This window comes from Syngnathus acus, chromosome 9 (assembly GCF_901709675.1).
Source record: "Syngnathus acus chromosome 9, fSynAcu1.2, whole genome shotgun sequence".
Classification (NCBI taxonomy): Eukaryota; Metazoa; Chordata; class Actinopteri; order Syngnathiformes; family Syngnathidae; genus Syngnathus; species Syngnathus acus.
In genome coordinates this window covers 14,672,690-14,700,127 of record NC_051094.1, presented here as the reverse complement: position 1 = coordinate 14,700,127, position 27,438 = coordinate 14,672,690, and the positions used below count along the sequence as shown (strand labels likewise).

The 27,438-nt window shown below is 38.9% G+C and overlaps 2 protein-coding genes across 3 annotated transcripts; both read left to right on the top strand.

Annotated features, from left to right (window-relative positions):
• Positions 1-162: 162 nt before the first annotated feature.
• Positions 163-11,688, top strand: ncaph (non-SMC condensin I complex, subunit H). Of its 2 annotated transcripts, none has more exons than XM_037259631.1 (18): positions 163-275; positions 1,140-1,362; positions 2,182-2,272; positions 2,387-2,479; positions 3,918-4,035; positions 4,198-4,337; positions 4,868-5,057; positions 5,191-5,273; positions 6,269-6,462; positions 6,626-6,771; positions 7,148-7,254; positions 7,812-7,931; positions 8,291-8,398; positions 8,955-9,092; positions 9,642-9,752; positions 9,865-9,941; positions 10,192-10,267; positions 11,158-11,688. In XM_037259631.1, exons 2-18 carry the CDS (start codon positions 1,145-1,147, stop codon positions 11,215-11,217), a joined length of 2,070 nt encoding a protein of 689 aa, XP_037115526.1. In that variant the 5' UTR covers positions 163-275; positions 1,140-1,144; the 3' UTR covers positions 11,218-11,688. The 2 variants fall into 2 exon arrangements, with proteins under 2 accessions (XP_037115526.1, XP_037115527.1); XM_037259632.1 differs by having other exon boundaries at positions 164-255.
• A 2,722-nt stretch (positions 11,689-14,410) lies between these two features.
• On the top strand, positions 14,411-25,310 carry vamp8 (vesicle-associated membrane protein 8 (endobrevin)). Its single transcript, XM_037258821.1, has 3 exons — positions 14,411-14,606; positions 22,412-22,579; positions 23,619-25,310. Exons 1-3 carry the CDS (start codon positions 14,592-14,594, stop codon positions 23,802-23,804), a joined length of 369 nt encoding a protein of 122 aa, XP_037114716.1. The 5' UTR covers positions 14,411-14,591; the 3' UTR covers positions 23,805-25,310.
• The last annotated feature ends 2,128 nt before the right edge of the window (positions 25,311-27,438 follow it).

The following is a 27,438-nucleotide window of genomic DNA, read 5'->3' as shown; positions in this document are numbered from 1 at the left end:
GTTCATCAGTATGCCTGAAATGCGCACTTCAAACAGGCGGGGAAAAAAAGAAAAGTCGTCAGTCATGGTGGCAACGTAAAATGGCCCCCGCCTGGCTTCAACCACGAGGAGTCTTCCGCTGGTCCATCCATATTTGTGTCCGTGTAATAAACGTTTCGGCGCAAAATTCAAACGCTTGCCCGCTAGGAAGCATTGTGGTGTGTTTTTACCAATATCAACCCGCACTGGATTTTACACATTTCAGAATACCGTGAGGGAAAATAACACGTTTTATGGTAAGGTTTTGCGTAAAAGTATGTTCCTTCGTCCATCAACAGCATTTGAACCATGAGTTTGTTTTTACAGTGCTAGGCGTAAAGATTGTTGAATCGCACCGTCTGAAATGCTCGGAACGGATTTAGTGTGAATGTAGCATTATGCTAACGCTTTTTTTGTTTCTCCGAAGTCGCTATAATAGCTCCATCATGTTTACTATATCGTGATTCCTCATTCTGCTATCTTAACATAACCCCTTTTTTTCCTTTTACAATCCCGTTTGACAACGTTTACGTCGCGTTCAGCGAACTGATTTTTTGTCAAGTATGCCGTCAGTTTTGCTTTGCACCAACACTACAATTTTACATTGTCAAAATGATCCTCGACATGAAATAGTACAAGACGTTATTGGTTAATGTGTGCAAAGCAAATTACATAATACGTGACTCCCAATCAGTGGTATTTATAAGTACTGTGCATACAAGTGCAAAAACAAGTAGCAAACAGATGAGCATGGTATCGGCTGTATAATACACATGAAGAAAAACTCTATGTTGCCTGTACAGTACTGCATTCAAAAAGAAAATATACCTTACTTACTGCATTTAATATTGTAATAACATTCTGTTTTAAAACTTTTTGGTAGCAACACATTAATAGCACACTCCAGTCATTAATATAAACATACATGGACTTATCGAAATTGCATCTTAATTGGCACATGCGAGAGTGGACGAGGACACAGTTCATACATAAAAACAGTCTGTCAGCCATTCATATGGGCATCAGTATCAGCATCTTACAATGGTGCCCGATACATCTAAATAAGTCTGATATCGGACTGATACAATGTACATAGTTTCTAATTTGCTCTCTGTATTTAGCCAAGATGAGTGCGGCCAGCTCACCTGTCTCGCGGTTGCACCAAGGATGGATATCGTCATCCATGAAGCACAAGGGCGTATCGCCAGCAGCCTGTAGCACACCATTACTTGCAGCCTTCCCCGGCAACGATGATGAGAAGGAGCGACGTCAGCGCCGACGCTCAAGAGTAATTGACCTTCAAACTGCTTTGGATTCCTCTTTGAATGACTCTGCACATCACAGGTAAATTCCAATCAGAAGTGAAAGAATCTCCTTTCTTCGGGGCTCAGGGTGTTCTGCAAAAATCAAATGTGTTCATTCTTATTTTTAGAAAACTGTTTTATCCATGTATGCCATTTTGTGCACCCCCAACTCTCTGCCATGACTATAAACAGTATTATTTGTCTTAAAAATCGTTATTGTTATGAGTATACTTCTGCATAACGTTAGTCTTTATTAACATTAAAGACAAGAAAAAATATAGATTGATTTCATTGAACAAACTGCTATCCTTGACTTCTGATTTCAAAATTAGTAATCTATCAGTTTTTTGTGTATTATGTAATAATGCTTTGAGACGATTAAGTATTTATCTGCTTTCACTGTCATGATGGTCCTCTGAGAGAAGCCGTAACTACATAGTGGCCCGCGACAATAATGAGTTTGAAACCCCTGCTCAAAATTGTCAACTGGAATATGGATTGATTAATTCACACGTACGGCCGCCAGTCTATTATACAAAGCATGTAGTAGGTGAATGTTATCACTCGTAGTAAGCAATGTTTAGCTCCTTTTTGTATGGCCCAATAATTCCTTTGAGGAATTAAGGCCACTGTTTTTGCATGTTGTTATGATGCAACAAAGTACTGATCAGAAAAATCCAACTCAATCCACTGCACTTTATTTGTGTCCGAATCAGCGTTCGTTAGTTATTCCAGAACATCAAATCGCTGTAGAACACAGGTTATTTTTTGTTCTTGTTTGGATGATTAGTGGCTATCACATGAGTTGCAGAGAAGGTAGAGACTGTATACTAATTGAAGCTGTCAAAATTGTGTCCAGTGCTGCGGGGACACCTGCCGCCGTGCCAAAGTTGTCCAATGCTCAAATCTCAGAACATTACTCCACCTGCATCAAACTTTCCACTGAGAATGTAAGTGGAGCATATTTTTGCGCAGACCTTAAAAAGGCCCAATTACAGAGAAATGGCTCCGTAATTTCTGTTCATGTTTTCATCACTAACGCACAGTGTTTCTTGTTTTGGTAGAAAATTACAACAAAAAATGCCTTCGGTCTACATCTTATTGATTACATGGCTGACATTCTTAAACAGAAAGATTCGGAGCTCACTAACTTCAAGGTATGTTGGAGGTTTGTCATCTTGTTCTTACATTGTGTGTTTTGAAAACTGGTCTTTAACTTATTCAATTGTTTGTATTTATCTAATATGATGATTAAAAAAAACAGCTAATTTGAGTGTAGTCACATCTGCTACAGTAGTAATACTGTACTGCAGGGTTTGTCAAACCTATTAGCGTCTCAAAAGTTTATAAGGATAGAGCTGCGTTTAACGACTCATTTATTACGCCACAAAAAAACCTGATGTGTTGCCCAAAAAAGGATTTAAACGGTTTACCCTGCTGCTCCACTAGCCATATAAAAAGGTCTCGTGATGGGCTCATTTTATTTAAAAAGAAAACTTGATGGCCAAGATGAAACAGCCGGATTTAGAACAAAAAAACACTATTATGTAATATTTCATTAATAAAGTTAGTGAGAAAAATGACAAATTTCTGTTTACCAGTGTTTAATTTGTAGGTTTACTTGTGATCTCATTTGATGACGTGTGTCAACATTGAGGAGGTTCTTTTGTTTACAATATGTAGGACATTCCTCTCTATGAATGCGATATGTAACTTGCAGCAAAAAAGATGAATAATTTAAGAGTTACTTCAGAGTGGATTTTAATTGTGATTGATCAAGCTGAAAGTGAGAGGAACGAGATGACATAAGGAAATGTTGTTGGTTGGTATCCAATTTTGCTAAAAACCAGTTGGCTACAAATATAAGACCAAAATGGTCACACACCTGAAAACCCTTTTTTTTTTTTTTTTTTTTTATGGGCTCCATATCACAATGGCTTGGAGGGATGATTTGTGCTTCGAACAAATATGCATTCCATTGACATATATGCCATAAACACAGTTTGGCTCCTCTGTGGCAGGCGATGAAGCAGCTGTATGTGTCATGCGACTTTTTCTTAAAATGATATGTGCACTGGGTGCACTAGGGTGAGAAGTTCGGTCATCCGGGAGAGACTCGGAGTAGAGTCGCTACTCCTCCACGTTGAGAGGAGCCAGATGAGGTGGCTCGGGCATCTCATCAGGATGCCTCCTGGACGCCTCCCTGGGGAGGTATTCCGGGCATGTCCCACCGGTAGGAGACCCCGGGGACGACCCAGGACGCGCTGGAGAGACTATGTCTCTCGGCTGGCCTGGGAACGCCTTGGGATCCCCCGGGAGGAGCTGGATGAAGTGGCTGGGGAGAGGGAAGTCTGGGAGTCCCTCCTGAAGCTGCTGCCCCCGCGACCCGACCCCGGATAAGCGGAAGAAGATGGATGGATATGTGCACTGACAAAGGGGTTCGGCTAAACTGAGTCGATGAGCTTGATACGTTGGTGTTGCCAGAGCCGTTACCTTGATAAAGCAATTATACCCAATTTGCAGAATTCCATTCATTTTATTTTACTCGTCATGTGTGAATATGACACACAAGCACTGAGTGTTTTTTGCTTCCAGGTGGCAGCTGGGACACTGGATGCCAGTACCAAGATCTATGCTGTGAGGGTGGATGCAGTTCATGCTGATGCCTACAGAGTACTCGGTGGCCTTGGGGCTGAAACCAAATCCGGAGATGGTCAGTGCTTCATTGCTGTGATTACATGCAATTTGAATTATTTTTAAACAAACAGCTACTCCCATAGCTGTCTGCTTATGATTTTTGCCAGAGTAAAAAAACAAAAACAAAAAAAAAACACCTAAAGTAAAACATCTTACTGGCCTATGTGTGCAACCATAGACAATGGACTCAAAGAGGATGAGCAAAATGAAGATGGTGAAGTAACAACCAAGCAGCCAAAGAAGAAAAGGCCCCCTAAGAAGACAGTGGAGCAGAATCTGAGCAACTTAAATAGTGCTGAGTCGGAGAGGAAGTGTGAGGTACTGCCATTTGCTGAATCCGTTCAAATGGCATTCATAACTGGAGATTTTTCTTGTGTAGATCTTGTCTTTGGACATTTACCAAAGACGTTTTGAAGTTATTATAGGTACAGAACAACACTTGCACACAAAAGCAACAAACGCTCATAGCATAAAATCATTAAAGCAGAGTTGCACAATGTTAATTGAATTCTTTTGCATTCATCAATAACTTTAGTGTTGATGACTGTCAGTAAATTCAAATTTAAAGCTGCAGTTTCCACATCCTTTTGATTAATATTTTGCTTTTTCAAAATAATTATATCAAAGTTTTGTTATCTCATTGTCATTGTTCAATGCCTTCCTTTCTTAAATGCTCTCCTCCTAACTGGAGCGCTTAAGAGGGAGCACAAAATTGCTGATGTATTTCACCGGTGAATTACCAACCCTTAAGTGATTTCTAAATATTTTTTTGTCATTATTCTTAGAACAATGACTTTTCTTAGCTTTAAGATTTTTTTTGTCTTGACTGTTGTATCTATCCCCTTTAGATAGACCCCATTTTTCATCGCATGGCATCATCCTTTGATGAAAGTAGCACAGCTGGGGTCTTCCTGTCGGTTCTCTTCAGTGAAAACAATCGCTGTGAGCTGCTCTTTCCATCCCGCATGACCCTTTTGCAGTCTACATCCTCCTACTCTCCCCCACCTGCTATGACGGTCCCTACATCCCCATTTATGGGTAAGAAAGAAGAAAAAGAACTAGTTCAGCCTTAGTAACATTTCTTTGTCGCTCTTGTATGTAGTATTTGATATGTTTCAATTGCTGTGTAACCTGCGGTTCTAACCATATGTCTGTGATGTCATTTTGAAAGCTGGACTGCAGCGGTCTCAGGAGAAAAGCGACATCTGCCCCTCTCTGAAGGACTTCTCCTTCACAAGCTGGAACCCTGAGCAGGTCAGAGAATCGATTATCGACCATTGTAGTTGTCGTTTGCAGTGAAGTTCAAGTCCACTACTAAATACAACCACAATAATAATATTGTTGATGATCAAAGAATAATTTTGATACCTGTCATCATTTGTAAATCGCTTATTTAGTACAGAAATAAATAAAATAGAAAGTTTAAGTATTGAGTGTAACTACCAATATAATAATAGCATATTCAAGTTTTCCTGGAAAATGTTACCTTTTTCCTTGACAATATAATGGCCCAAAATAAATATCCAGGTCAACAAAAGAAGAGTGTTTTTGAATTCTGTTGAAAATCTTTAGGAGACCTGAAGAGAGTTTTATACATGAGACTCTGACACAGTTTTCACAGAAAAGTGGACAGATCTTACCAAGTCAAGATATGCCACACTGACTTTTTATCAGGGTTGTTAAACTTGTTTTTATTGGGGGTTACGTAAAGTTGACCTCAGGAGGCGGTTATAACACATCAATGCGTACTCAGAATGGTGTGTAACATCTTGTTAACCAGGCTTGAAATAAGCAGTTTCGGATTCCAGTTATAAAAGGGTTATGCCCTGTTCAAGGGTGTCCGAATGTCCAAGTAAAAATGTTGGGAACTCACAATGCACTTTGAAAAGTAATGACCATTGATGTTGTTGATGTTCACTCAAAAGTTGAAAATAGACCACAATGCATTGAGAGCAGGAAAACAACACGGTGCAAGCGCCAATTGTTTTTGGGAATTGGGCAGACCACACCACACCATGGTTGGTGGACCCAGGTTGTTCTCTTCTACCTGGCCTCGGCGCACCTGACCATTTGGTATATGAAAGCAGACTAGACTTTAGAGAAGGTGAAACCAGCTAGTGGATAGCAATGCTCAGACAGTGGTGAAGGTATTATTTTGTAGAAAACCAATGAATAACTGAATACTGTTGGAGTGGAAGTTTACACATCCAAGCTGCAATCTTGATTCAACCATTTTTGTCCTCTCATAGACAATGAACCAACATTTGGAGAAAATGAAGCAGGGTGAACACGTTTTCGACGTCAATGCTGAGCCTGAACCAGAAGCTGATGAAGAAGATTGCCCTGAATTTGATGGAGACTACGAAGAGGAGCAGGGCGACTGTGAGGAGGGGCCGAAAGAACATAAAGACGGTTGCGAGCCTTTCGTTTCTGGAAGAGGACGGTGAGAGCAACAAGCAAGCATTTTTGTCTTCTATTCAATGAAATCTTGCTGCTTACAGAATTCTGTAAATGTCACCTGTTGCAAGGAGATTGTTTCACCAGATACCACAAAATATTTCTTCTCTGGAAAAAAAAAATCTCATTCACTTTCTTTGGTGTTGTAGCGGTGTGATACCAATTGGAGAGGGAGATATCACCACTATGTGTCTGCAGCTGTCCTCTCAGCCCAGGGAGTATTCGTACTTCAGCCCAAGGACAATGGCCGCATGGGCCGGACCGGGCTACTGGCAGTTCAAGCCAAAACACAAGTGTAAGTAATTTCAAATCAGCGGAAAAACAATTACGGTTATGCAACCCCCCCAATATTTGTCAGATGGAACCAACTTTCTTTGGTGCAAATTAGCTTGAGTTATTGTTTTAATTTGTCCTTTTAGGGATCGTTTGACTCTGTTGGCTGCAATCTATTCTTACCAATGGATTTCAAATGTACAGTAGTGCGAATGATACAATATGTTCACATTATAATTTTAGACAATCTTTTTTCTTGCATGCTTGTTAACAAGTTTGTTTGATAAAGTTTATAATTTCCTTATCATAGATGTCATTGTTACAAGAGTTTGTCATTTTTACTTTTACACGTTTGTTTAAAGCGCAGATTAACTACATTTTTTTATTTGTCCCACCAGTGGACCATTTACCTGACAAGGAGATACGAAAAAAGAAGCCCAAAAAGGCCTTTGAAATAGACTTCAACACGGATGTCAACTTTGAGACCTACTTCCGTACCACAAGAGTAACTATTTTCTCTATACAGTATTTTCCTTACTAATGTTTGTCTCATCGTCGAACTGCAAAAAAAATGCAGCAGGCTATGCTTAAATGTTATACATATACCATAACAGTTGCAAGAAAAAAATATGTGAACCCTATGGACTTGCCTGTATTTTTGCATAAATCTGTCATTTTTTTAAAAGATAGTTTTCCTAAATAATGCCACACAACTAATTACCAATGTTTCTACTGAACATTTGGATTTATTAACTTGTTAATAATAACGCGTCCACACATTTCCTACAGTTACAGATCAGACCAGCACAGCGGTTCGTCTAGTCTTATATTTCGTCTTATATATACATACGTGTGTGTGTGTTTATATATATATATATATATATATATATATATATATATATACTTTATTCTACATCGTCAAAACGGGCGGAAACCCACGTTAAACACACACACACACACCAAAGTTCAACATCGTCAAAAGAACGTAATTTTATATATATACGTATAGAATTGTAACGACAGTAAGTGTGAAGTCAATCTAATGTCGTCTTTCATTTGTAGGCTGCCACCACTATCACCAAGTCTGCCCTCAGTTCCAGCAACAAGAAAACAACTCTCCCAGCCGACTTGCAGTTTCATCCAGAGGTTCTCTCCCAGCTCAACCTTAAACCGTCCATGTCGGTGAGGCCATACTGCTAGTCTCAGCCAACACACATACAGATATCTTATTTACAATATATGCAAAAAATACAAGCGAGGTGTATGTGTGTGTGTGTGTGTGTGCGCGCGCGCGCGTGTGTGTGTGCGCGCGCGTGCGTGTGTATGTGTGCGCGTGTGTGTGCGTGCGTGCGTGCATGTGCGTGCGTGCATGCATGTGCGTGCATGCATGCGAGGATTTAGAAAAATATTATTTGACCAGATTTAACATCATTTTTGTTTTTATGAGCATTATTCAAATGTATTCCAACCATCCCCGTGATGGATTTGAATTCTCATTAGTACCTGAGCATAATATTGCATTGAATTTTGTTTCATTGTAGTTATGTCAAGAAGCACAGAAGAGGCTCTCGGGGGAGCTTGGAGAAGGCATTGGAGATTACGACTACAACAATCCCAACGATACAACCAACTTTTGCCCTGGTCTTCAGGTATGAAGTCCCATTTTGAGTTTGCTTCTCCAAAACGTGCCCTGAACTTGTCCCGCTTCCAGCAGTATTGCATTCTCATCTATTTTTAGCTTCTATTAAACTCATCAAATAGTTTTTTTCTATTCATGAAATGTCAGATGACCTCCATGTTTAGTGTAAACGTTAACATTTTTAAAATAAATCTGCACAGTTAGGCATTTGAATTGGTATTTAGCTCTGCTGTGCTCATGCACATAGAGCACTCAATCTAAACGAAAACGGGACAGATTGTTTTTGTACATATATGTTCTTGTTTTATCAGTATGACTGTTATTTTACTTAATGCTGTTTTTTTTATTTTTTACATTATATGTGAAAAGAATACTATATTTTGTGGGTGCAGCTTATTTTCAGGTTCATTCAATAGACTGAATTTTCCAGTAATACAAGAAATGTGACCATGATCAGTGATATCATTTACTTCACATCGTAGGACTGTCATGTCGACATTTGTCTTGCTACAACAAATGAACCCTCCTAGTGTTTACATGCAGTCTTTATCCATCATCCTCTTCAGGCTGCTGACAGTGACGATGAGATGGAAGGGTTTCCCGACAGTGACGATACCCAACCTTCAGGCGAGAATTTTCCACCGCTCTCACAAGAAGGCGTCTCGACTTATGGCGATGGAGATCTTGTGCCTGAACCGCATAGAGTATGTGATTATCAAGCGTCTTCTCACGATAACTGTTTACTAAGTTTCTTTGTTGACCTAAGGTTTCATTTTACAAAGGTGAAATGGTACGAATCATAGAATCAGAATCATAGTAAGCAAAATGATCATGGTACTATAAAAAAAAAAAAAACACAAAAACTATCAGACTGCTGTGGTGTCTGACACGACAGGTTGTCCATTAGCAAAGACACTCGTATTTATCAGCCACACACTTGCACATACAGACAGTCCCCCATTCCCACGTGCACACACTGAAGTTTTAACCTTGCGAGGCAAAACAGATCAAATGTGTTATTTAGTTGCCTCAGGGTCTCGTAAAACGGAAAAGTCGCCGAAGATTCCATGCACCGTCGACGGCAGGCTTTAGTTCCAGCGATGACATCTCTGCCTGCTCGTGCCTCCTTTACGCTCCGTGTTAAATCGCAGCTTTTGCAATTAGCAAAATGTGTTGTATCAAATCGCAATTATATTGCAATCATGGTGTATACTGCACACAGAATGTAAATAATAACTTCTTTCTCCATGAAGGTCAACAAGATAGAAATCAACTATGCTAAGACGGCCAAGAAAATGGACATGAAACGACTCAAAAGCAGTATGTGGACTCTTCTAACTGATAGCCCAGAAAATCCCACTAAGGTAAAGTTCTCTGATAGATTGCCAATGGTTCACCTTTTATGTATTTTTTTTCTCCACATTCATCATTTTGCATGTTTGTTCACCTGGTTATATTTAAATAATTTCAATCTAGGAAGTGGATGTTGCAGAGAAACCAGAGGTTTGTGGGGAAAAAGTCTTCAGCCAGACCACAAAGATATTGCTTCAGAGGTAACCGACCTTTCTTACACAGTTTACCTGCCTTAAGGAAGGAAAAATATTCACTGACTAATGGTTCACAAATTACTTTTTTATTACTCTTTAGTTTTTACTGAGTCATAAATAACACAAGTTAATGTTAATTGTGTTGTTTGTACAGTAGTGAAGAATACACACAGTAAGCAATTTGCTCTGATGTAACTAAAATCAGCAATTTTAAACATACTGTATTACTAAAGACTGAATCTTTCTGCTGGTCTAGATTACCCAATACAATGGCTCAGAACTTGTCAGTACCTTTGGCGTTTGTTGCTCTGCTCCATCTTGCAAATGAAAAGGTGAGTATTTCTTCCTAAAACTGACCTTGTGATTTCTTCCTAAAACTGACCTTGTGGTGACTTGTCAATTGCGGGGTCTATTTTGTATTTAATCCACACATAGGGCACACCACATTATAGGGCGCATGCATGCCTTGACTTAAAGTAAACAAAACAAAAACGTTGCGGGAGCAAGACAATGAGTTTGGTTGTACTCTATTCTACTTTTTAACCATGTACTCTACTGTATTCACGTTATTGTTAATCGATATTCATACGCAAATCTGCCCAAGTCCTCATCTTCTGTATCCAAATTAAACAGTTGGGCAAGTCCTCCATTAAACATGCCAAGTTCGTTCTCGTCGTTGTGATGTTGCTCTTCTGCAATGATCCTGGCTTTCCAAAAAGCTCTAATTGTGCCTTGTACGCATGTCTCGATGTCGTTCTCATTTTAGTGGGTCCTAATGATGTTTTCTTTGCACAAATGATAGTATTTATTTATCAATGACGGCGGAGGTACTTACTCTATGTGTTACGCACAGTCCTCTGATTGTTTTTTTGCCCCTACCTACGTAAAATGCAATGTACTCTGATTGGTTTGTCTGGCCTGTATAATACGAAAGCCACACAAAACAACTTTACAGATTTTTAGAATTTGGTCCACACAAAAGCCGCTCCTTATTAAAAGACCTACCTTCGTTTTTTTTGAGAAAATTAAAGGCTTTTAAGTGCACCTTATGGTGCGGAAAATACGGTATGCTTTTTGTAAACGATGACTATGTATTAAAAATAATATAGGAATCAGGGCCTATTTTATAAATACTGGCCTGGATTTGTCTCAAATTTCCCAACTATATTATGCCCCTGTTCCCATTTGACAAAATGTTTTTCTGTATGTTCTGTCTGTGCAGAATTTGGAGCTGGAGAAGGTTGATGACATGTCAGACATTATCATTAGGCAAGGCCATTGAGGAGAAACGTATTTGGATATAAAAGGTTTTATGTTGAATTGTTTTATGCTTTTATATAACGCTTAAAGTGTATAACTTGTGTTTTTCAGCAGCAAATATATTTTGTTGGCTTCCATAGATTTCAGAGAAATGTTACTAGTTTGGATGATGTGTGTTCTCTTCAGGAGAAAATAAATGGGTCACAGTATTCATTGAATCAAGTTTCATTAGTATTGCGGTTGGCGGTTGTTAATAGTCATTATGGTAAAGGCAGGCTAGCATAGTAGTTCATGCTTTGTATAAAATTTGCGTAAGATCTTCAAGGCCACTTAGCTGCCACCATGTTGCAATCAATTTGTGAAAACTAAAAATCTTAACATTCGAATTCGGCCTGTATCCTCATCTCAATCGAATACTGTACTCGAGCTTGGAAGTTCAAGTTCCTGCAACTTATTGAACGAATAAACAAAGTTGTTTCCTTTTTCAATCTGATATTTTCAAAAGTTGGCTTTTATTCACTCAATTTATTTTTTGTTTATCCCTTGCTACATAAAATGTCATTACACATTACATTCACTGCAACAACAAAAAAAGTAGAAAAGGGGGTGCTCACAATAGTGTGGCAGTCAGTGAGTTTGAACATTTTGTGGAGCAAACAAGTATGGATCAGGTCTCCCCTATTTAAGGATGAAGCCAGCACCTGTTGAACATACATTTTTCTTTGAAAGCCGAAGGAAAATGGGACATTCACGACATTGTTCAGAAGAATAACATTTGATTAAATCGCCAAATCAGTGTGACTTCTGCTGTTGCCTTTGCGAGACCAGTTCAGATATGCGTCATCACGAATTTACACGATAAATTAGGTGGGTTCCGACCTCTGCAGTGGAGGCTCTGCCGAACCCCTGAGACCGACTCACCGACCCCCTAGGGTTCGATCGAACCCAGGTTAAGAACCACTGGTCTAGAGTTACCTGTAAGCGCTGTGACAGAAGACGCCTGCGAGAAGCTAATTTATTTGCAAGAATCTCTCGCAAAGCAAATTCAAGCCACAGTTGACGGTGAAGACAGTGAAGCATGAAGGTGCAAGCATCGTGATATGGGCATTTTTCTCCTACTATGGTGTGGGGCCCATATATCACATGCCATGTATCAGTTTGAATATGTCCAAATACTTGACGAAGTCTTGTTGTCTTATGCTGAAAAGGACATAAAATGCCCTTGAAATGGGTGTTTTAACGAGACAGTGAGCCCAAACCAACAAGTAAACCAGCAAAAGCTTAGTTCCAAACCAACAAACTTCATGTTGTGGCCTGCCCAATCAGCAGACCTAAATCCAGTCCAGTGGGGTGACATCAAAAAAGGAGGAATTTGAATGAACTGTGGAATGTCGTTAAAAGAATCTTAGCTGAAATGTGCCGCAAGACTCCATGCCTTGCAGATTTGAAGAAATCTAAAAAAAAAAAAAAAAACAGTGGTTATACAATTAAATTCTACTTTAGTGATTCACGGGATTGCTACTAAAAGCAGTTTGAACAGAATAGTTTTGGGTTTGTAGCATCAACGGCAAATGCTACTATTATGTATTGTGAACACCCAGGTGTTCAATTTTCTGGCCTTAAGGGGACTTTTTTTCCCCCCCCGCTTCGAAACAAATAGTTGGAATCCTTACAAATTCTAAGTTGACAACCCTCAATTGTGGAATTCCATATCCAAGTAAATTATCACAGTGTCCATTTCCAAAAATGTGTCTGAGTAATCAATTTTGATTTGAGCAACGGTCAAATGACGATATCTGACAAACCATCAAAGCTAAAAGGTAAGCAGAGCTGTAGAAGGTTTTGTTGGACGTACAGATTAGCATTAATCATCAATATAGCAATGAGAATCCGTATTCTTCATTGGCCTCCTGTGGGGACAGGGCGGGTCATGCAGTGGTGCATTTGCATGAAATGACCCCATCCTCAAAACTCAGTGATGTCAACCCGGGTTAAAAGTCTGCTTTCATTCTTGATCCTTGGGTATTTTTGACCAACGCATGTTACCAAACATCTGGAATCTGTTTTATTTTGCAGGGGAGGGGGTTGCAGTTACAAAATAATTGTATTGACTGGAAAATAGCAAATGTTAATAATTAGGCAGCTTGTAACGTATTGCGTTAAGATCATCCTGAAGCGGTCGAGAACAAATTAACTAGTGAAAATCCACCAGCACCTTCCTGCATCGGTAGAACCGGTTTGTCGGGGCAGGTGCTGGTTGCTGGGTGGAACGTGACATGACGTCAGTGTGCACAGCTACAGGAACTGCTGTAATGAATGTCCGACATTCAACAAGACGAAGTTGTGAGAGACAACCTGGTGTAGGGTCATTTTTCAAATTGAATCAAAGTCGCTATTGCAAGGGTGTCAAACTCATTTTTTTTCACGGCCCCCATTGTCGTCATAGCTTCTTTCGGAGGGCCATTATGACTGTCAACCCAAATAAATGTATGAGCACCTCATATACAGTAAAATCTACAAAACAAACTGACAAATAGTAATTCGTTTTCAAATCAGACAAGTAAAAACTGGTCAAATATTTAAAAAAAAGATATTAAAAGTGAAGAAAATTTGCAATTCTAGTAATCTTCATATGCGCATTTGACACACGAATTTGATGCACAATTTGTCTTCGCGGGCCACATAAAATGATGTGACGGGCCGTATCTGGTCCCCGGGCCTTGAGTTTGATACATGTGCGCTATTGAGTCAAAACGTGTAGGCTACCCATTGGAGTTCTGTAAAGAATGGTACATCTCTTTTTCAATAGTTACTAGTCCTGATGATTGTCATAACGCACGGTGGAAACAGCGGAGTATGACGTCATTGGGTTGTACCACTGACGTCAATAAAGGAAAGGCACTACAGGGCCTTCAAAATAAAAAAATAAATATTGTTTTACTTGCAGCCAAGATAAATTGATTTATCATTTAAAAAATGTGACGTGTGACAATGAAGAAGTCGTAGAAATGTTTTGGAATTTGATGACAGAAAAGCTGCTACTTGAATGCCAGTACTGCACGTTGCAACCAGACGAAATAAAATGGGGAAATGAACAATATGAATTATTTCTTTGATTCAGGGAGCAGTGAAGCACTAAAGCGGACTGTGATGCTATTTTCATTCAGTAATAACACACAAACCACCCGTGTCAGTCAGTGAGTAATATTGCAAACTTGACACTCGGGTCGAAGGAATGAAGTTTCAAATGAGACGGAAAAAAAATAACACAACCAGGAAGTTCAACAAGGGGAAGGGTGCTGTTCTTTCGTCAAGTGATTCTGCCGCTGAAGAATTAAAGCTAGTACGAACTGTGTCTCGCTTGTGTTTGGTGAAAACGGCACTTTTTGCTACAAGATGGACTATGATCCGGTAAGGAATATTCGACGCTTGACTACTCCGGTTAAGAAATTGGGTTTTGTACGTTGGCGTTATCTGCAATTGTGTGTGTTTGTTTACAAACGCAATCGTTTTATTTGCTTAAAGTGTTGAACAGTTTGTTCGAAACAAGTTTCCGAGCCGATCTCTTTATTCGCACTCAAGAGAAAGCTCATCAAAATAGCTGCCTGTTGAACGTCATGTTCTCATTTCCTTGTCGAGAAGCAAGCTATTTATTTGATCGTGCTAAACTGACACTAAATTAGTGTTCTGGACGTGGTTACGTTGTAAGAATCGTTGCCCGAGTTTCATTTGTCGTCTTCATGTATGATTCTGACATATAACTTTTGTTAAAGTTTGTCTTTTTACTAAATTGTTTGTACTCCCGTACCTGGGCCTCAGGACGCTTCACTACCAACCGGAGCATTCAATTCTACCCGTTAAACTGCACGTCGGAACTTTTTTTTTTTTTTTTACTAAATTGTTTTAAAAAATATAGCTTCCACGTAAACACTATCATCTTTTTGTTTTTCTTGAAAACGTCCAATAAGGGTCGCTAATCAGCATGGAACTAAGTTAATGGCATTGTTTTATTGACTAGCAAACAATTTGGGGAAAGTTGCAGATGCACTTTTTTTTAATTTTGGTGATAAAGAAACTCATAATATAGTGAGCCAAACTGGTCGTTCCATGATGCCATTGGATGACGATGCAGTGTGTCCTGAAGGCATGAAACACTGGGTGATGGATGGCCCAATGATTTTCAAACTCAAAATGCCTCATACCTTTTGTATCACTTCTACAGGAGCACATGACTCAGTCTGAGAGGCATGTGCTGTTTGAAATGTTTCACATTACAAAACTCTTCAGAGAAGAGGGATTGAGGGAGAAAGGAGAATGGCAGATTCCTGTCGTCCCACATACAGTATGCGCTATCCGCTTTGTTTTGCTGCCTTTTGCAGGCTGTACTGTATGTGCGCTGACAGATGGATGTTGACATGTGCTACCAGGGGTTTCAAACTCTTTTTTTTGTTGCGGGCCGCATCGTCGTCATAGTTACATTCGGAGGGTCATTATGACTGTCAACCCAAATAAATGTATGAATGCCTCATACACAGTATAGACGACACACCAAATTGATTAACTAGTCTTCAAATTTGAAACAAGTAAAACATGTTCAAATATTTTGCAAATATAAACGCTAGCAATATCTATTTTTTTAAAAGTGAAGACCATTTGCAATTTTAGTCCTGACATGAATTTGATTTGTCTTCGTGGGCCACACAGAAGGATGTGGCAGGGCGTATCTGGCCCCCAGGCTTTGAGTTTGACACCAATGTGCTAGGTCAGGGGTGTCAAACTCATTTTTTCGCGGGCCGCATTGTAGTCATAGCTTCTTTCGGAGGGCCATTATGACTGTCAGTCCAAATAAATGTATGAGCACCTCATATTATATACAGTAAAAGCTACAAAATAAACTAATTTTCAAGCCAGATGAGTAAAAACTGGTCAAATATTAAAAAAAAAAAAGATATTATTAAAAGTGAGGACGATTTGCAATTCTAGTAATGACACACGAATTTGATGCACAATTTGTCTTTGCGGCCCACATAAAATGATGTGGCGGGCTGTATCTGGCCCCCGGGCCTTGAGTTTGACATCTGTGTGCTAGGTGATGAAAAGCAGGGTTGCAATTAGAAACACTGACAAATTGAAAAAAAAATTGGGCATTTACAATATACATTCATCAAGTTTTTTGCAGCGCTTGTCCTCAGTTGGGTGAGCTCATGTCCAATTCAAAGGCTGCATGACGTCAGTTCCAGCGCGACCCACTCCCACCTGGTTTCCAAATTCTGGAAAAACAATTAGCAGGCTGGGACTAAAAACGCCTTCAAAGGCTCCTCCTCGTGTAGCCGCCGCAGACCGCATAAACCGTGGTCATTTTGGACGGGCTTTATGTATTTTTGACACTAATCACCAGCCGAAATAAACGACCATTGCAGGACACAGCCTGTGAATTTGCACACAGAAAATGCTGCACCCTCGATGAGATCTTGTTTTTCATTTTTCACGTGGCAAGAACCAGTGCACACCCTTGACTTGCTGCTTACAGATCACAGGAGTGGAGTTGGGCGTATCATAATTACATTAGGCTTCCAAATAAGTAGAAATACTTGTGATTATGCTGGAGTACCATCTCTGTGTATGTACCACGGTGGAAATTATTCACAAAAAGTATAGTGATACTTGAATTTAAGGTGATGTCAGGATAAACAAAATGGTACCTATACATGTAAACATAATTTAACTTTCTCTAAAATTTTAATACATGTACAATTCTTCACTAGGTTTTGCACAACTTCTCTCACAAGGAGCCTAAAGTCGTAATGTACATGTTTGATTGACAAACTCAACGTTATAGTTCCATGTTCAATTAGAATTGGTATTTAAATGGTCCTCATTGTCATTCTGTTCACATTTTGATATGAGACCATCTAACAATTGATCAACCTTACCATACATATATTCATTGAAATGGTTCAAACAGGATATCTTCACAGAGAAGTGGCGTCTGACCTTAAGGTGTCAATGAATGTTTAATTCATTGTCTCTCTGTTGCAACATCAGCATGTTGCAACAGAGAGACAATGAATTAAACAAGTCTTCACACCACTTACGGCATTTTGTATGAATAAAAAAGAGACCATTAAGTCACTTGACTTCACAAACTGTCTTCACTCCGATTAATTAATGGCATATTTAGTGCCTCGGAAATTCATTTGTGCCCTACTCTGACTGAGACCTTTGAACAAATGATGCTGTACACGTTTTCCATGTCTTGTACTGTAAGATGGGAAGTATAAGCATACACATTAGAACGTGAATTGGGTTTATCAATCAGTTTATCAATCACTAAAAATGGTGGCAGTTATGAGTTGACTCCCATTTAACACAAGTTTCAATCGGAAAAGTCTGAACTCAGCCATATTAGTATCTCAATGTTTTATTTTTATCTCCCTTCTCACATTTTGGTTTTTATGTTGCGTATAATAGACTTTACACAGATCTGATCAGATTGGCAGATATATTGCATGTTCATGCAAACCATCTATGATTGGTTGTAATGTCATTATTTGCAGATCGACTCATGATCATGGATCTGTAAAGATATTACAGCAAACAGTCTTGTTGACTCCAGGGACAGGGACACTCTGTGCTGCTATCATTAATAATCCAAGACAATCTTGATCATTTGAATAAGGTGTGTGTTGCAGCAGGGAGACATAGAAAACATCCAGAAAACCAGACCCAAAGCACCAGGATTCAGGACCCCCTGATCTAAGGTTTTTCAGTCTATTCAGTCTTGAGGGTTTTTTTCTCCCAAATGTTTCAGGTTTCTTTTTTTTTTAATAATTTCAAATATATATATATGTATATATATATATATATATATATATATGTGTATATATATATATATATATGTGTATATATATATATATATATATGTGTATATATATATATATATATGTGTATATATATATGTATATATATATGTATATATGTATATATGTATATATATATATATGTATATATATATATATGTATATATATATATTTTAGGGATGCACCGAAAATTCGGCCACCGAAAATTTTCGGCCGAAAATGACCCAAAAGTGCATTTTCGGTTTTTGGCCGAAAGACCTAAATCACCGAAACAACACGGCCGAAACTTGTGATGACGTGAGCAAACAGCGCAGCCAGCACGCGAGAAAACGGGATAAGAGCCAGCATGTCTGCGGTGTGGACTGATTTCACTATCTCAGAGAAAGACCCACGGATAGCGATTTGCAAAACATGCAATGCTGAAATTTCAAGAGTGGTGCATCTGCAAAAAGTTTCTCCACGTCGGGTTTAATTCATTACCTGAAATCCAAACATCCCGATCGCCATTCTGAATATGAGAAGAAGGCGACACAGAAAAGGAAACTGACACCGAGCACGCCCACTCCGTCTGTGGCAAACGTTTTTGAAAAGGCAAGAAAGTTCTCCAGTGATTCTGCCAAGAGAACATATTTAATTTTACAGTCTTTCAGCAGGCCAGTCAGTTATAAGCCTGTAAATTATTATTTAATGTACACATGAGTGGGGTCAAGTTAAACATTTTATTTTTATTTCATTTTATTTTTGAATTTGAATTTATATTGTGCATTGTTGTAATGTCAGTGCTAAATAAATATTTTCATACTTTTGTAACTGGTTTATTGCAATGCCTTGATTTTAGTGAGGTTAGTACACATGTAGCCATAAATGCTGTGGTTCTAATAACTGGCATAATCATTTCTTTCGGTGTTTCGGTTTTCGGTTTTCGGCCTTGGTTTCCTCATTTTTGGTTTTCGGTTTCGGCCAAGAATTTTTATTTCGGTGCATCCCTAATATATTTGTTTTTGGTTTTTTTGTTATGAGTTGGTTGTAAAATATCATGTCTGCTGTACAAGGAGACTGGTATAGTCACCAAAAAGCATAGAAGTTGATGTTTATGGAAATGTATTATTTGATTCATTGGTCAAACATTTTTGTCTTTCTGAAATCTCTTGGAATGAGAAAACTAGTGTCGGTGAGTTTTCCATGGATAATTCAAATGTTTGTTGTTCTGCCCCAATGGCACTTCAGTGGAAAGCAGCAACAGTAAATATGCATTTAGACTGAGGAACGTTTGACCATGTAGAATTGTTCTCGACGGAGTGTAAAAGTTGACGGAATAACTAATAAATGAAAGGACATGAACAAGAAAACTGGGCGAGTTGGAAAAAATCATTGACAGGGAGGTAGAGAAAGCTGTGGAGGACAGCAAGTGATGCAGCAAAACCTGTTTCCTAGAGACGTAATGTTTACGGTACAATGGAGAGTCATGAGACTTGGTACCTGTCTGTATACAATGGAACGCCAGACTGCTATCATATTTCTGCTCTGTAATCGCTCCATAGTTGTGTGAGGTCACTGCCTTACTTGCTGTTGACCCAACCTGAGATGGCATCAGCATGTGCATGTCTACATTGTCTACATGCCAAATGGTTCATTTGAAAGTGTTTTTGTCAACCAGTCAAAACAAAGAACGAGCTTGCCAATACAGGGTTAAAAACCCTGTTGTGAGATTGATAACGTGCAAAACAAACATTAACCTCAAAGGTAGAGGGCAATCCGTACCACGATGCTAGTGGCCCTTTGTTTTGTAATTCTAAACAATGTTTCACATGACAAATACAGGAAAATCAAATACATCCTTGAGACAAACTATCTCAATAATAACTGTGCAGTTCTTTTTTAACATTCGTAAAATTTATTCAAGTGTAACAATAAGTTAACCATTATTGGCATTAACCCAAAAAGAACCAGTTAGTGTTAAGTTTGATGATCGACAAAGTGGCGCACATCAGTTTTTGGCATTAACATTATTGAAACGCAAGTGTAGTTATGCACTATATAACGTAAAACTACTGCTGCCTTAAGTTGGACTCTGATTAAATACCAAACCTCGGGTCTATAGTTGGACCTGCCATATAATAGATTTTTTTTGCTGATGTTAATACTTATTTGGCAAAATATCTAATCAATCAGATGATTCCTAAAAATAGATACCTATATACTATGTAGTATGTGCTGAGCTGTAAATAAAGTTAATAAAAAATACATGACAGATTGTTGAGAACATTGCAGTGACCAAACCCGAATGACCGGTACAGGCCCAGACAGTGACCTCGGTCCATTGTGAAACTCTCTGCCGTGTTTGATGGTGGAATGAAACTAGCTTAATTTTTTTTTTTTGTCTATGCCCAGTGTGTGTTATCAGTATAAATTCATTCATCCTTGATATTTAAGTTTTCAGGCCATCCATGAACATAGAATATGGCAACACTTTGCCTGTATTTGTTTTGAAATCACTGTATGGCATAAGCACAGGAGTGGCATATTAGCTCTGTTTATATCCATGCTAATGATGTTAATGCCAGTCGGTTTCTTGAATGCATTGCATGACGCAATGGAATTGATAAGGAGCTCGTCAAATAGTTAATTCATGCTGCACTTTATTTGTTTTTGTTTTTTAAACAAACCGTGACTTCAGGTGAAGTTGCAATCTCACAAGAACATTGCATGTTATAAATATTAGTTCAAGATTGAGCAGACCATTCAATGGCTGCATTTAATTAAGATTCTTTATGTACAATATTGTTAATGAATATTTTGCAGCAAGGGGGGAAATGGCAACTTGCCAATGATAATAAAGGCCTCGTCTTCTTCTAGTCTTCTCAATAAATAGACAAATTGGATGGTTAAAATTTGTTCAGACCAAATCAAAATCATTTACATTTATTGACGCATTCTCAATACTGCTTTTGCTCATTCGAATTGTGGCTGGAAAGGCGGGGTGCACAGCAAATCACCAGGCATAAAAGGACAAACAACAATTCAGCCTCACATTCACACCCAAGGACTATTGAGTCTTCACTGACCCTTATCATGCTTGTGTTTGGAATGTGGGGGGATGCTGGAGTACCCTGAGAAAAAGCATGCAAGCAGTGAGAACATACAACCTCAACCCATCTGTCTGTGTCAGACGACAAGTATAATAACATGGTCATATAAGTTCCCCTACTTTAGTTGGACTTTAGTCTGTACATCGCTAAGATCGACGCAATGTGCTAAACTCCAAGTATCGCTTGCTTGCTCGCTCGCTTACTCACTTACCGTAATTTTCGGACTATAAGTCGCGGTTTTTTTCATAGTTTGGGTGGGGGGGCGACTTATACTCAGGAGCGATTTATATACATATATATGTTTTTTTTTTCACTTTTTTGGGCATTTTATGGTTGGTGCGACTTATACTCCGGTGCGACTTATAGTCCGAAAATTACGGTACTTACTCACTTACTTACTCACTTATTTGTGATGCAGTATTCAATATGAGGGGAAAAAACATTGAATGGAGAACCATTCTGGCAGCACCAAGTGTTAAAAAAAGACTTTATTTGTATTTGATCAAAAAAAAAAAAACAAGTTGTAATTCTTCTCTTAAGAATACTCCGGAACTTTTTATTTCCTTTGGTTGCTTTGAAAACATCAAACAGACTGTTGTTGTTTTTTGAATTAAGAAGCATTGTGATTTAAGGTTATATAAATAAACTTGACTGGACTGGACTGGACGTGACTTGAAGCAAACATGATTTAAAAAGCCATCTCATTACTTGCTCCATGGCTGAGGTCAGAACACTCTTTAACATTCCTTGCATGAATGTAATTTCTAGCAGCATCTGCATACATTTAAAAATTCACGTTATTACATGTTTTGGGAAGATCATTTATGTACAGGGAGAATAACAGGCGACCAAGTATTGATCCTTGCGGCACACCAACAGAGACATCCAAGACACTGTCAATTTGTACACATTATTTTCTTGAGGATGATTTAAGCCACTGAATTGCCTCGGGCGAGAAATTGAAGTCTATTAAGAATTTCATGGGTAACAGTATCAAAAGCCTTTTTCAGGTCAAGGAACACTGCACCAACACATATAGTATATCCAATTTACGTTTCAGGTTCCATTGTGCTGAGAGGTGGTTCTTACGAGAAATGTCATGCATATCATCTGCGAACATAAATCACTATGTAACTATGACCTAATTGGCTGGTAATATCATGGAGATAGTAGAGCTTGGGTGTGAGAGCATTTTAACATCAGCACTCAAAACATGATGGGCCAATTTCAATGTATGACTAACATTTTTTCCTACTCTGTGCTTAGGAGCGAGGGGGTGAGTTTCAAACACCAGAGTCATTGGATAAAATGGCCGCCTTAAGAAATGAAGTAGATGGCGTGAAAAACATCATGACACAGAATGTGGACCGAATCCTGGCCCGAGGGGAAAGATTGGATGATCTTGTGGGCAAGTCGGAGGACCTGCAAGATGGGGTCAGTCTTTTTTAGGATTTTTATTCTAGAAATAAATTGATGGGTATTTGCTTTGTGGACTGTATTCACAAACAAAACGGCCAGTGACGACAGTGATTCTTATCAGCCAAACCTGAATTACAAGTCAACAGAGCCACATATAACTGCATTTGCATAGACCTTCTTTGTTTTTGGTTGTAGAAGACGCTGAACAGCTTACAAATTAAAACTATTCAGTGCCTCTTTTCCTGCACTTTTTATTATACGGTATACAATTGAAACCGGAAGTTTACTGACGTGAAATCAGACTAAATCTTTCCAATTTTAGATCAGTTAGAAGGACGAAAATTATTTGCAAAATGCCAGAATAATGATTTTTCAGACAATTTTTCATTAGATTTTTCGTCCATTAGAAAGTTACTTACATTTCTGACTTTAAAGTGGGAATTCTGACTTTATTCTCAGAATTCAGAATTCTGAGAATAAAGTCAGAATTCTGACTTTAAAGTCAGAAAGTGGGAATTTTCACTTTAAAGTCAGAATAGTGGGAATTCTGACTTTAAAGTCAGAATTCTGAGAAAAAAGGTCAGAATAGTGTCACCCCATTTTTCTTTTTTTTCTTCACTGGCCCTAATCCTTTTCCGTACTTTTTCATTACTTTTGTCATCAGTCAAAACTTAACATACATTTCATGAGTATTTGGTGCCATTGTCATGTAACTTGTTAATGCGCACCGTTCTGATTCATGCTTTGTTTGAGAAATATGAATTAAACAGGCAAAATCCACCTGTTTTTATCCATGTCAGTGGGTGGCCATTTTGCCATTCTCTGTTGACTGAAAATAACATCACAGTTGCCAGGTATCGGGTCACAACCAATCACGGCTCACCAGTTTTCTAAAACTGAGTCTTCATATTTAGTCTCAATATTTTACTGTCCATGAAAACAGTGCATCAATCACAATTTTAATCCTAACTGTGATCATATTAAAGGAATTTCATACACGTAAACGCAGGCGCTGTCACAGCATGAAATGTGTGGTGTGTCCTCCTGTGTGCAGGCTAAGCACTTCAAGCACACGTCTCATAAAGTGGCTCGCTCCTACTGGTGGAAGAATGTCAAGCTGATCGTGGCCATCGTGGTCGTCGTCCTCATCATCGTGCTCATCATCATCCTCCTGGCCACTGGTGTCATCCCAGTCAGTGCCCCTGTGCCGCCTATCATCGAACCCACGCCCAGCCCATAAAAGCATACTTGAAGTAATTGTACATACTGATATAATTTAATCATTGAGCGCATTCCTGTTGCACGATTACAAAATGATAGAACATACTAAGCAAATTGCTTGCTGTCTGTTGAAATGTTTGATATTTTTTTAGGCTGAGTCTAACAGTGACTTTCAGTTTTTATTTGATTGTTCTTTTATGATTTGGTGTTACTAACTTTATTGACCCTTTCACATATGTCAAAGTATATTTAATGCGGTTGAATAGGTTTAGTAGAGAAATTGTTCAAGCCTGAATGAGCTCGACCCAGTATTTGTATCGAAATATCAATAGGGAGTCCTTTGCTTTCCTGATAGTTGTTTGACTTGTTGAATGTATAGATGTCATTTTACTGAAGGTCACAGTGAAGGAAGGCTGAAATATTTTCAAAAGTTGGAATTTTGTAGTTTTGAAGCCAGACAAAGGTAGTTTTTCATATTAAATATCCATTTAAATAGTCTCCAAATGACACTGGGAGTTTTTGTCGAAACTAGCTCCTCTGGTTGGTGAAAAGCATGATGTGACACTTGCGTTATTGAAAAATCACATCAGTGTTGAAGTGGTAGCTTTTCTTGTTACCGTCCTACAAACATCTATTCGTTTTAGCATACACGGAATCGTAAGCTTGTGCTTTGACGCTTGGCAGTTCATGCCTATTTCTGTTCTCATTTTTGTTGCATTCACACTCTCTCGCCACTCATAGCTGCTATCCTGATTTGTTTCTTTGCCTACTAACCAAAGAAAAGGAGCGGTTTTCACTTAGCCGTGCCAACGTCAACATCGTGAAGCATAAAAGCCCAAACTTGGTTCACAATGTCAATCGGTGGACCAGCCGGGTCAACAACTTAGGTCTCATGGCTCCTCTTGCTCTGCTTATGCTAAACTGATATCTGTTTGTCTTAAAACTTGTAAGATGATTTGTGAGAGATGACACCCAAATATTAATGTGCAAGTGTGACGATGGAAATCTGCCACCCCACTGCACTGTAAATCTTGAAGGTCAATTTAATTCCCTTTAACTGTATATAGTCGAAATATTCCCATTTTTATGTGTTCAGTATATACGGATGACTGTCTTTCAGCTTTATGTTAATGAATGTCTATGATTTAGGGGTATTTATTAAATACATTATGTTGTCAGTCTACTTTTTTTTAAAATACATTTTGAGCTGCGCTTGTATCAGACAATTAAGGACATACATTTATTTCTAGAAAAAAATAGGCTGCATATAGTTTTTTTGTCTTTTTTTTTAATTTTATTAACCCTTGACCTGTTCCTCTTGTAAATTTTTTGTAATTCTGTTATAATGTTACCGCGTTCACCTGGCTCAGAGTATGTGAGTCTCAGAGGATCCAGCCTCACCTGTTACTGTTGTGATGACCTCTTGAGCGTTGATCAGCTAACCAGCTTTTTCAACTCAAAATTACTTTTATGTATTGGTTTTAGTTTTCTTATATGAAATAAAGACATTTTCTTCTGAAAATTATTGTGTTGTCTTCATTTCTTACAGAAAATCAATACAGGTAAAACGCTTGCTACTTTTCAATAAAAAAAAAAATTTCACAGCCAGTGGACTGGGGTGGTTCATTTGCCAATGCACTGTCAACCAGTTAGTATCCCCCCCATGGTCTCTCTCATTGTCTTCATTTAGAAACCCATCCATTTTCTGAACCGCTTAATCCCCACGGGGGTCGCGGGTGAGCTGGAGCCTATCCCAGCCGTCATCGGGCAGTAGGCGGGGGACACCCTGAACCGGTTGCCAGCCAATCGCAGGGCACACAGAGACAAACAACCATTTGCACTCGCACTCACACCTAGGGACAATTTGGGGTCTTCAATCGGCCTACCAAGCATGTTTTTGGGATGTGGGAGGAAACCGGAGTGCCCGGAGAAAACCCACGCGGGCCCGGGGAGAACATGCAAACTTCACACAGGGAGGGTCGGAGGCGGAATCGAACCCGCACCCTCCTAACTGTGAGGCGGACGTGCTACCCAGTGCGTCACCAAGCCGCCCATTTAGAAACCATTTATGTAAAATGTGCATCACCCCAGGATTATTATTACTGATGGGGATTTGGTTGTATTCATTGTTTAGTGTAAAAACATTGTCACGTCTTTCTGAAATGCATTTGATAACACAGTATTACACTAAAATGCATGACAAGCCTTCACTTTGTCGTGGCACTAGCTCCTAGTGATGCAATTTTTGAGTACTTTTGTTGACTGACAATACAACATTTCAACATTAATAAAGCATTACTGGCTTTTGAATTTATGTCTCTCCATGAGATTTGCAGGGAAAAAAAGTCTTATTTAGGAAACGGGCTATTCTTTGGCTACCGACCTGAAATAAATTTTGTTCCACTTTGTTTGTGCAATGAGCAAACAATATAAAAAAATATTTTCAGTACCATGTTTTTTCCCCTTACACTGACTATGAGCTGGTCTTTCTACTGGCAATCAAGTAAGCTTCCTCTTAAAAAAAAATATTCACAGTCAACCGAAGGTATTTTATTATTTTATTTATTTATCCATCCGTCCATCCACTTCCTCTATTGGTACTACATGAGGTTAGCAAAACTGTCATTCATAGTTGAGCAGTAATGCATTAAATGCCTCTTTTGGAAAGAAATATTACATGAAATTGCTCGTGAAAATGTTTTAACATTTATGAAATGTGGTGTGAATTCCAAAAAGTAACATAAATGGTTGCATCTGGATTGCCATCATTACCTCTAATTAGCTGTTTGGATAATGGATTAATTTAAACATGTATTTTCAGTAGTTAAGTTTTAAGTATATTAAGTAACTACAGTAATCCCTCGTTTATCGCGGATAATTGGTTCCAAAAACCACCCGCGATAAGTGAAATCCGCGAAGTATGGTCACCAACAAGAAGTACTGGGCAGGCTAACGAGTTAGCAGAAAGATGCTAAGAAAAGTTGCATTACATTTGCATTGGAACATCTTGAATAGTTCATGGAAAGGAAGTGAAGTGGCCACACGGCCAGCGTCAAGCCGGGAGTGTGATTTGAATTTAAATCCATTGAGCGACAACACTGCTCTTCAATGTAGAATAATAATAACACACGCCGCTAATCAAAACATCTACACGTACTTGAATTAATTGGCTGTTTATTAACATTCACACAAAAGCAGCATTGATGTGAATGCTTGTCTTATAGCAATGTATGTTGTCTTCACCAAGCTGCTCGACACTTTGTGTAAACTTTTTTGCAAAGTGAATTCCTCTCAGTCAGAGGCAGTGTTTTTCCTTCACTGCTTTTTGACCTGGTCAGTATCAGCACGCTCATGACTCGTGGGAAACTCATCTTTTGGCTAGTCAAGCTGAGAGAGATCATTTTCACCCCGCCAATGCCACCATCGTGCACTGGGATAATAAAACAGATATACTGTAACCCAAACAATAATGGAATGCATGCAGTGCATATAGTTCATGTGAAAATGGACAATGAATGTCATGGCAATGATTAGATGCAATGCCAGAGGCGTAGCCAAGCCGGGGCGAGCCGGGGCGGCGCCCCGGTTAGGACTCCCTGCGCCCCGGTTGAAAAAAAATCGAGCTTTTTCGATTCTTCATTTTCATGCCGTTT

Coding starts and splice junctions, on each gene's coding strand:
- vamp8 (XM_037258821.1), top strand. Junction 22,580..23,618: donor CGGAGGACCTGCAAGATGGG/GTCAGTCTTTTT, acceptor TCCTGTGTGCAG/GCTAAGCACTTCAAGCACAC.
- ncaph (XM_037259631.1), top strand. CDS start 1,145: ATGAGTGCGGCCAGCTCACCTGTCTCGCGGTTGCACCAAGGATGGATA. Junction 1,363..2,181: donor AATGACTCTGCACATCACAG/GTAAATTCCAAT, acceptor AATTGTGTCCAG/TGCTGCGGGGACACCTGCCG. Junction 2,273..2,386: donor TCAAACTTTCCACTGAGAAT/GTAAGTGGAGCA, acceptor TTGTTTTGGTAG/AAAATTACAACAAAAAATGC.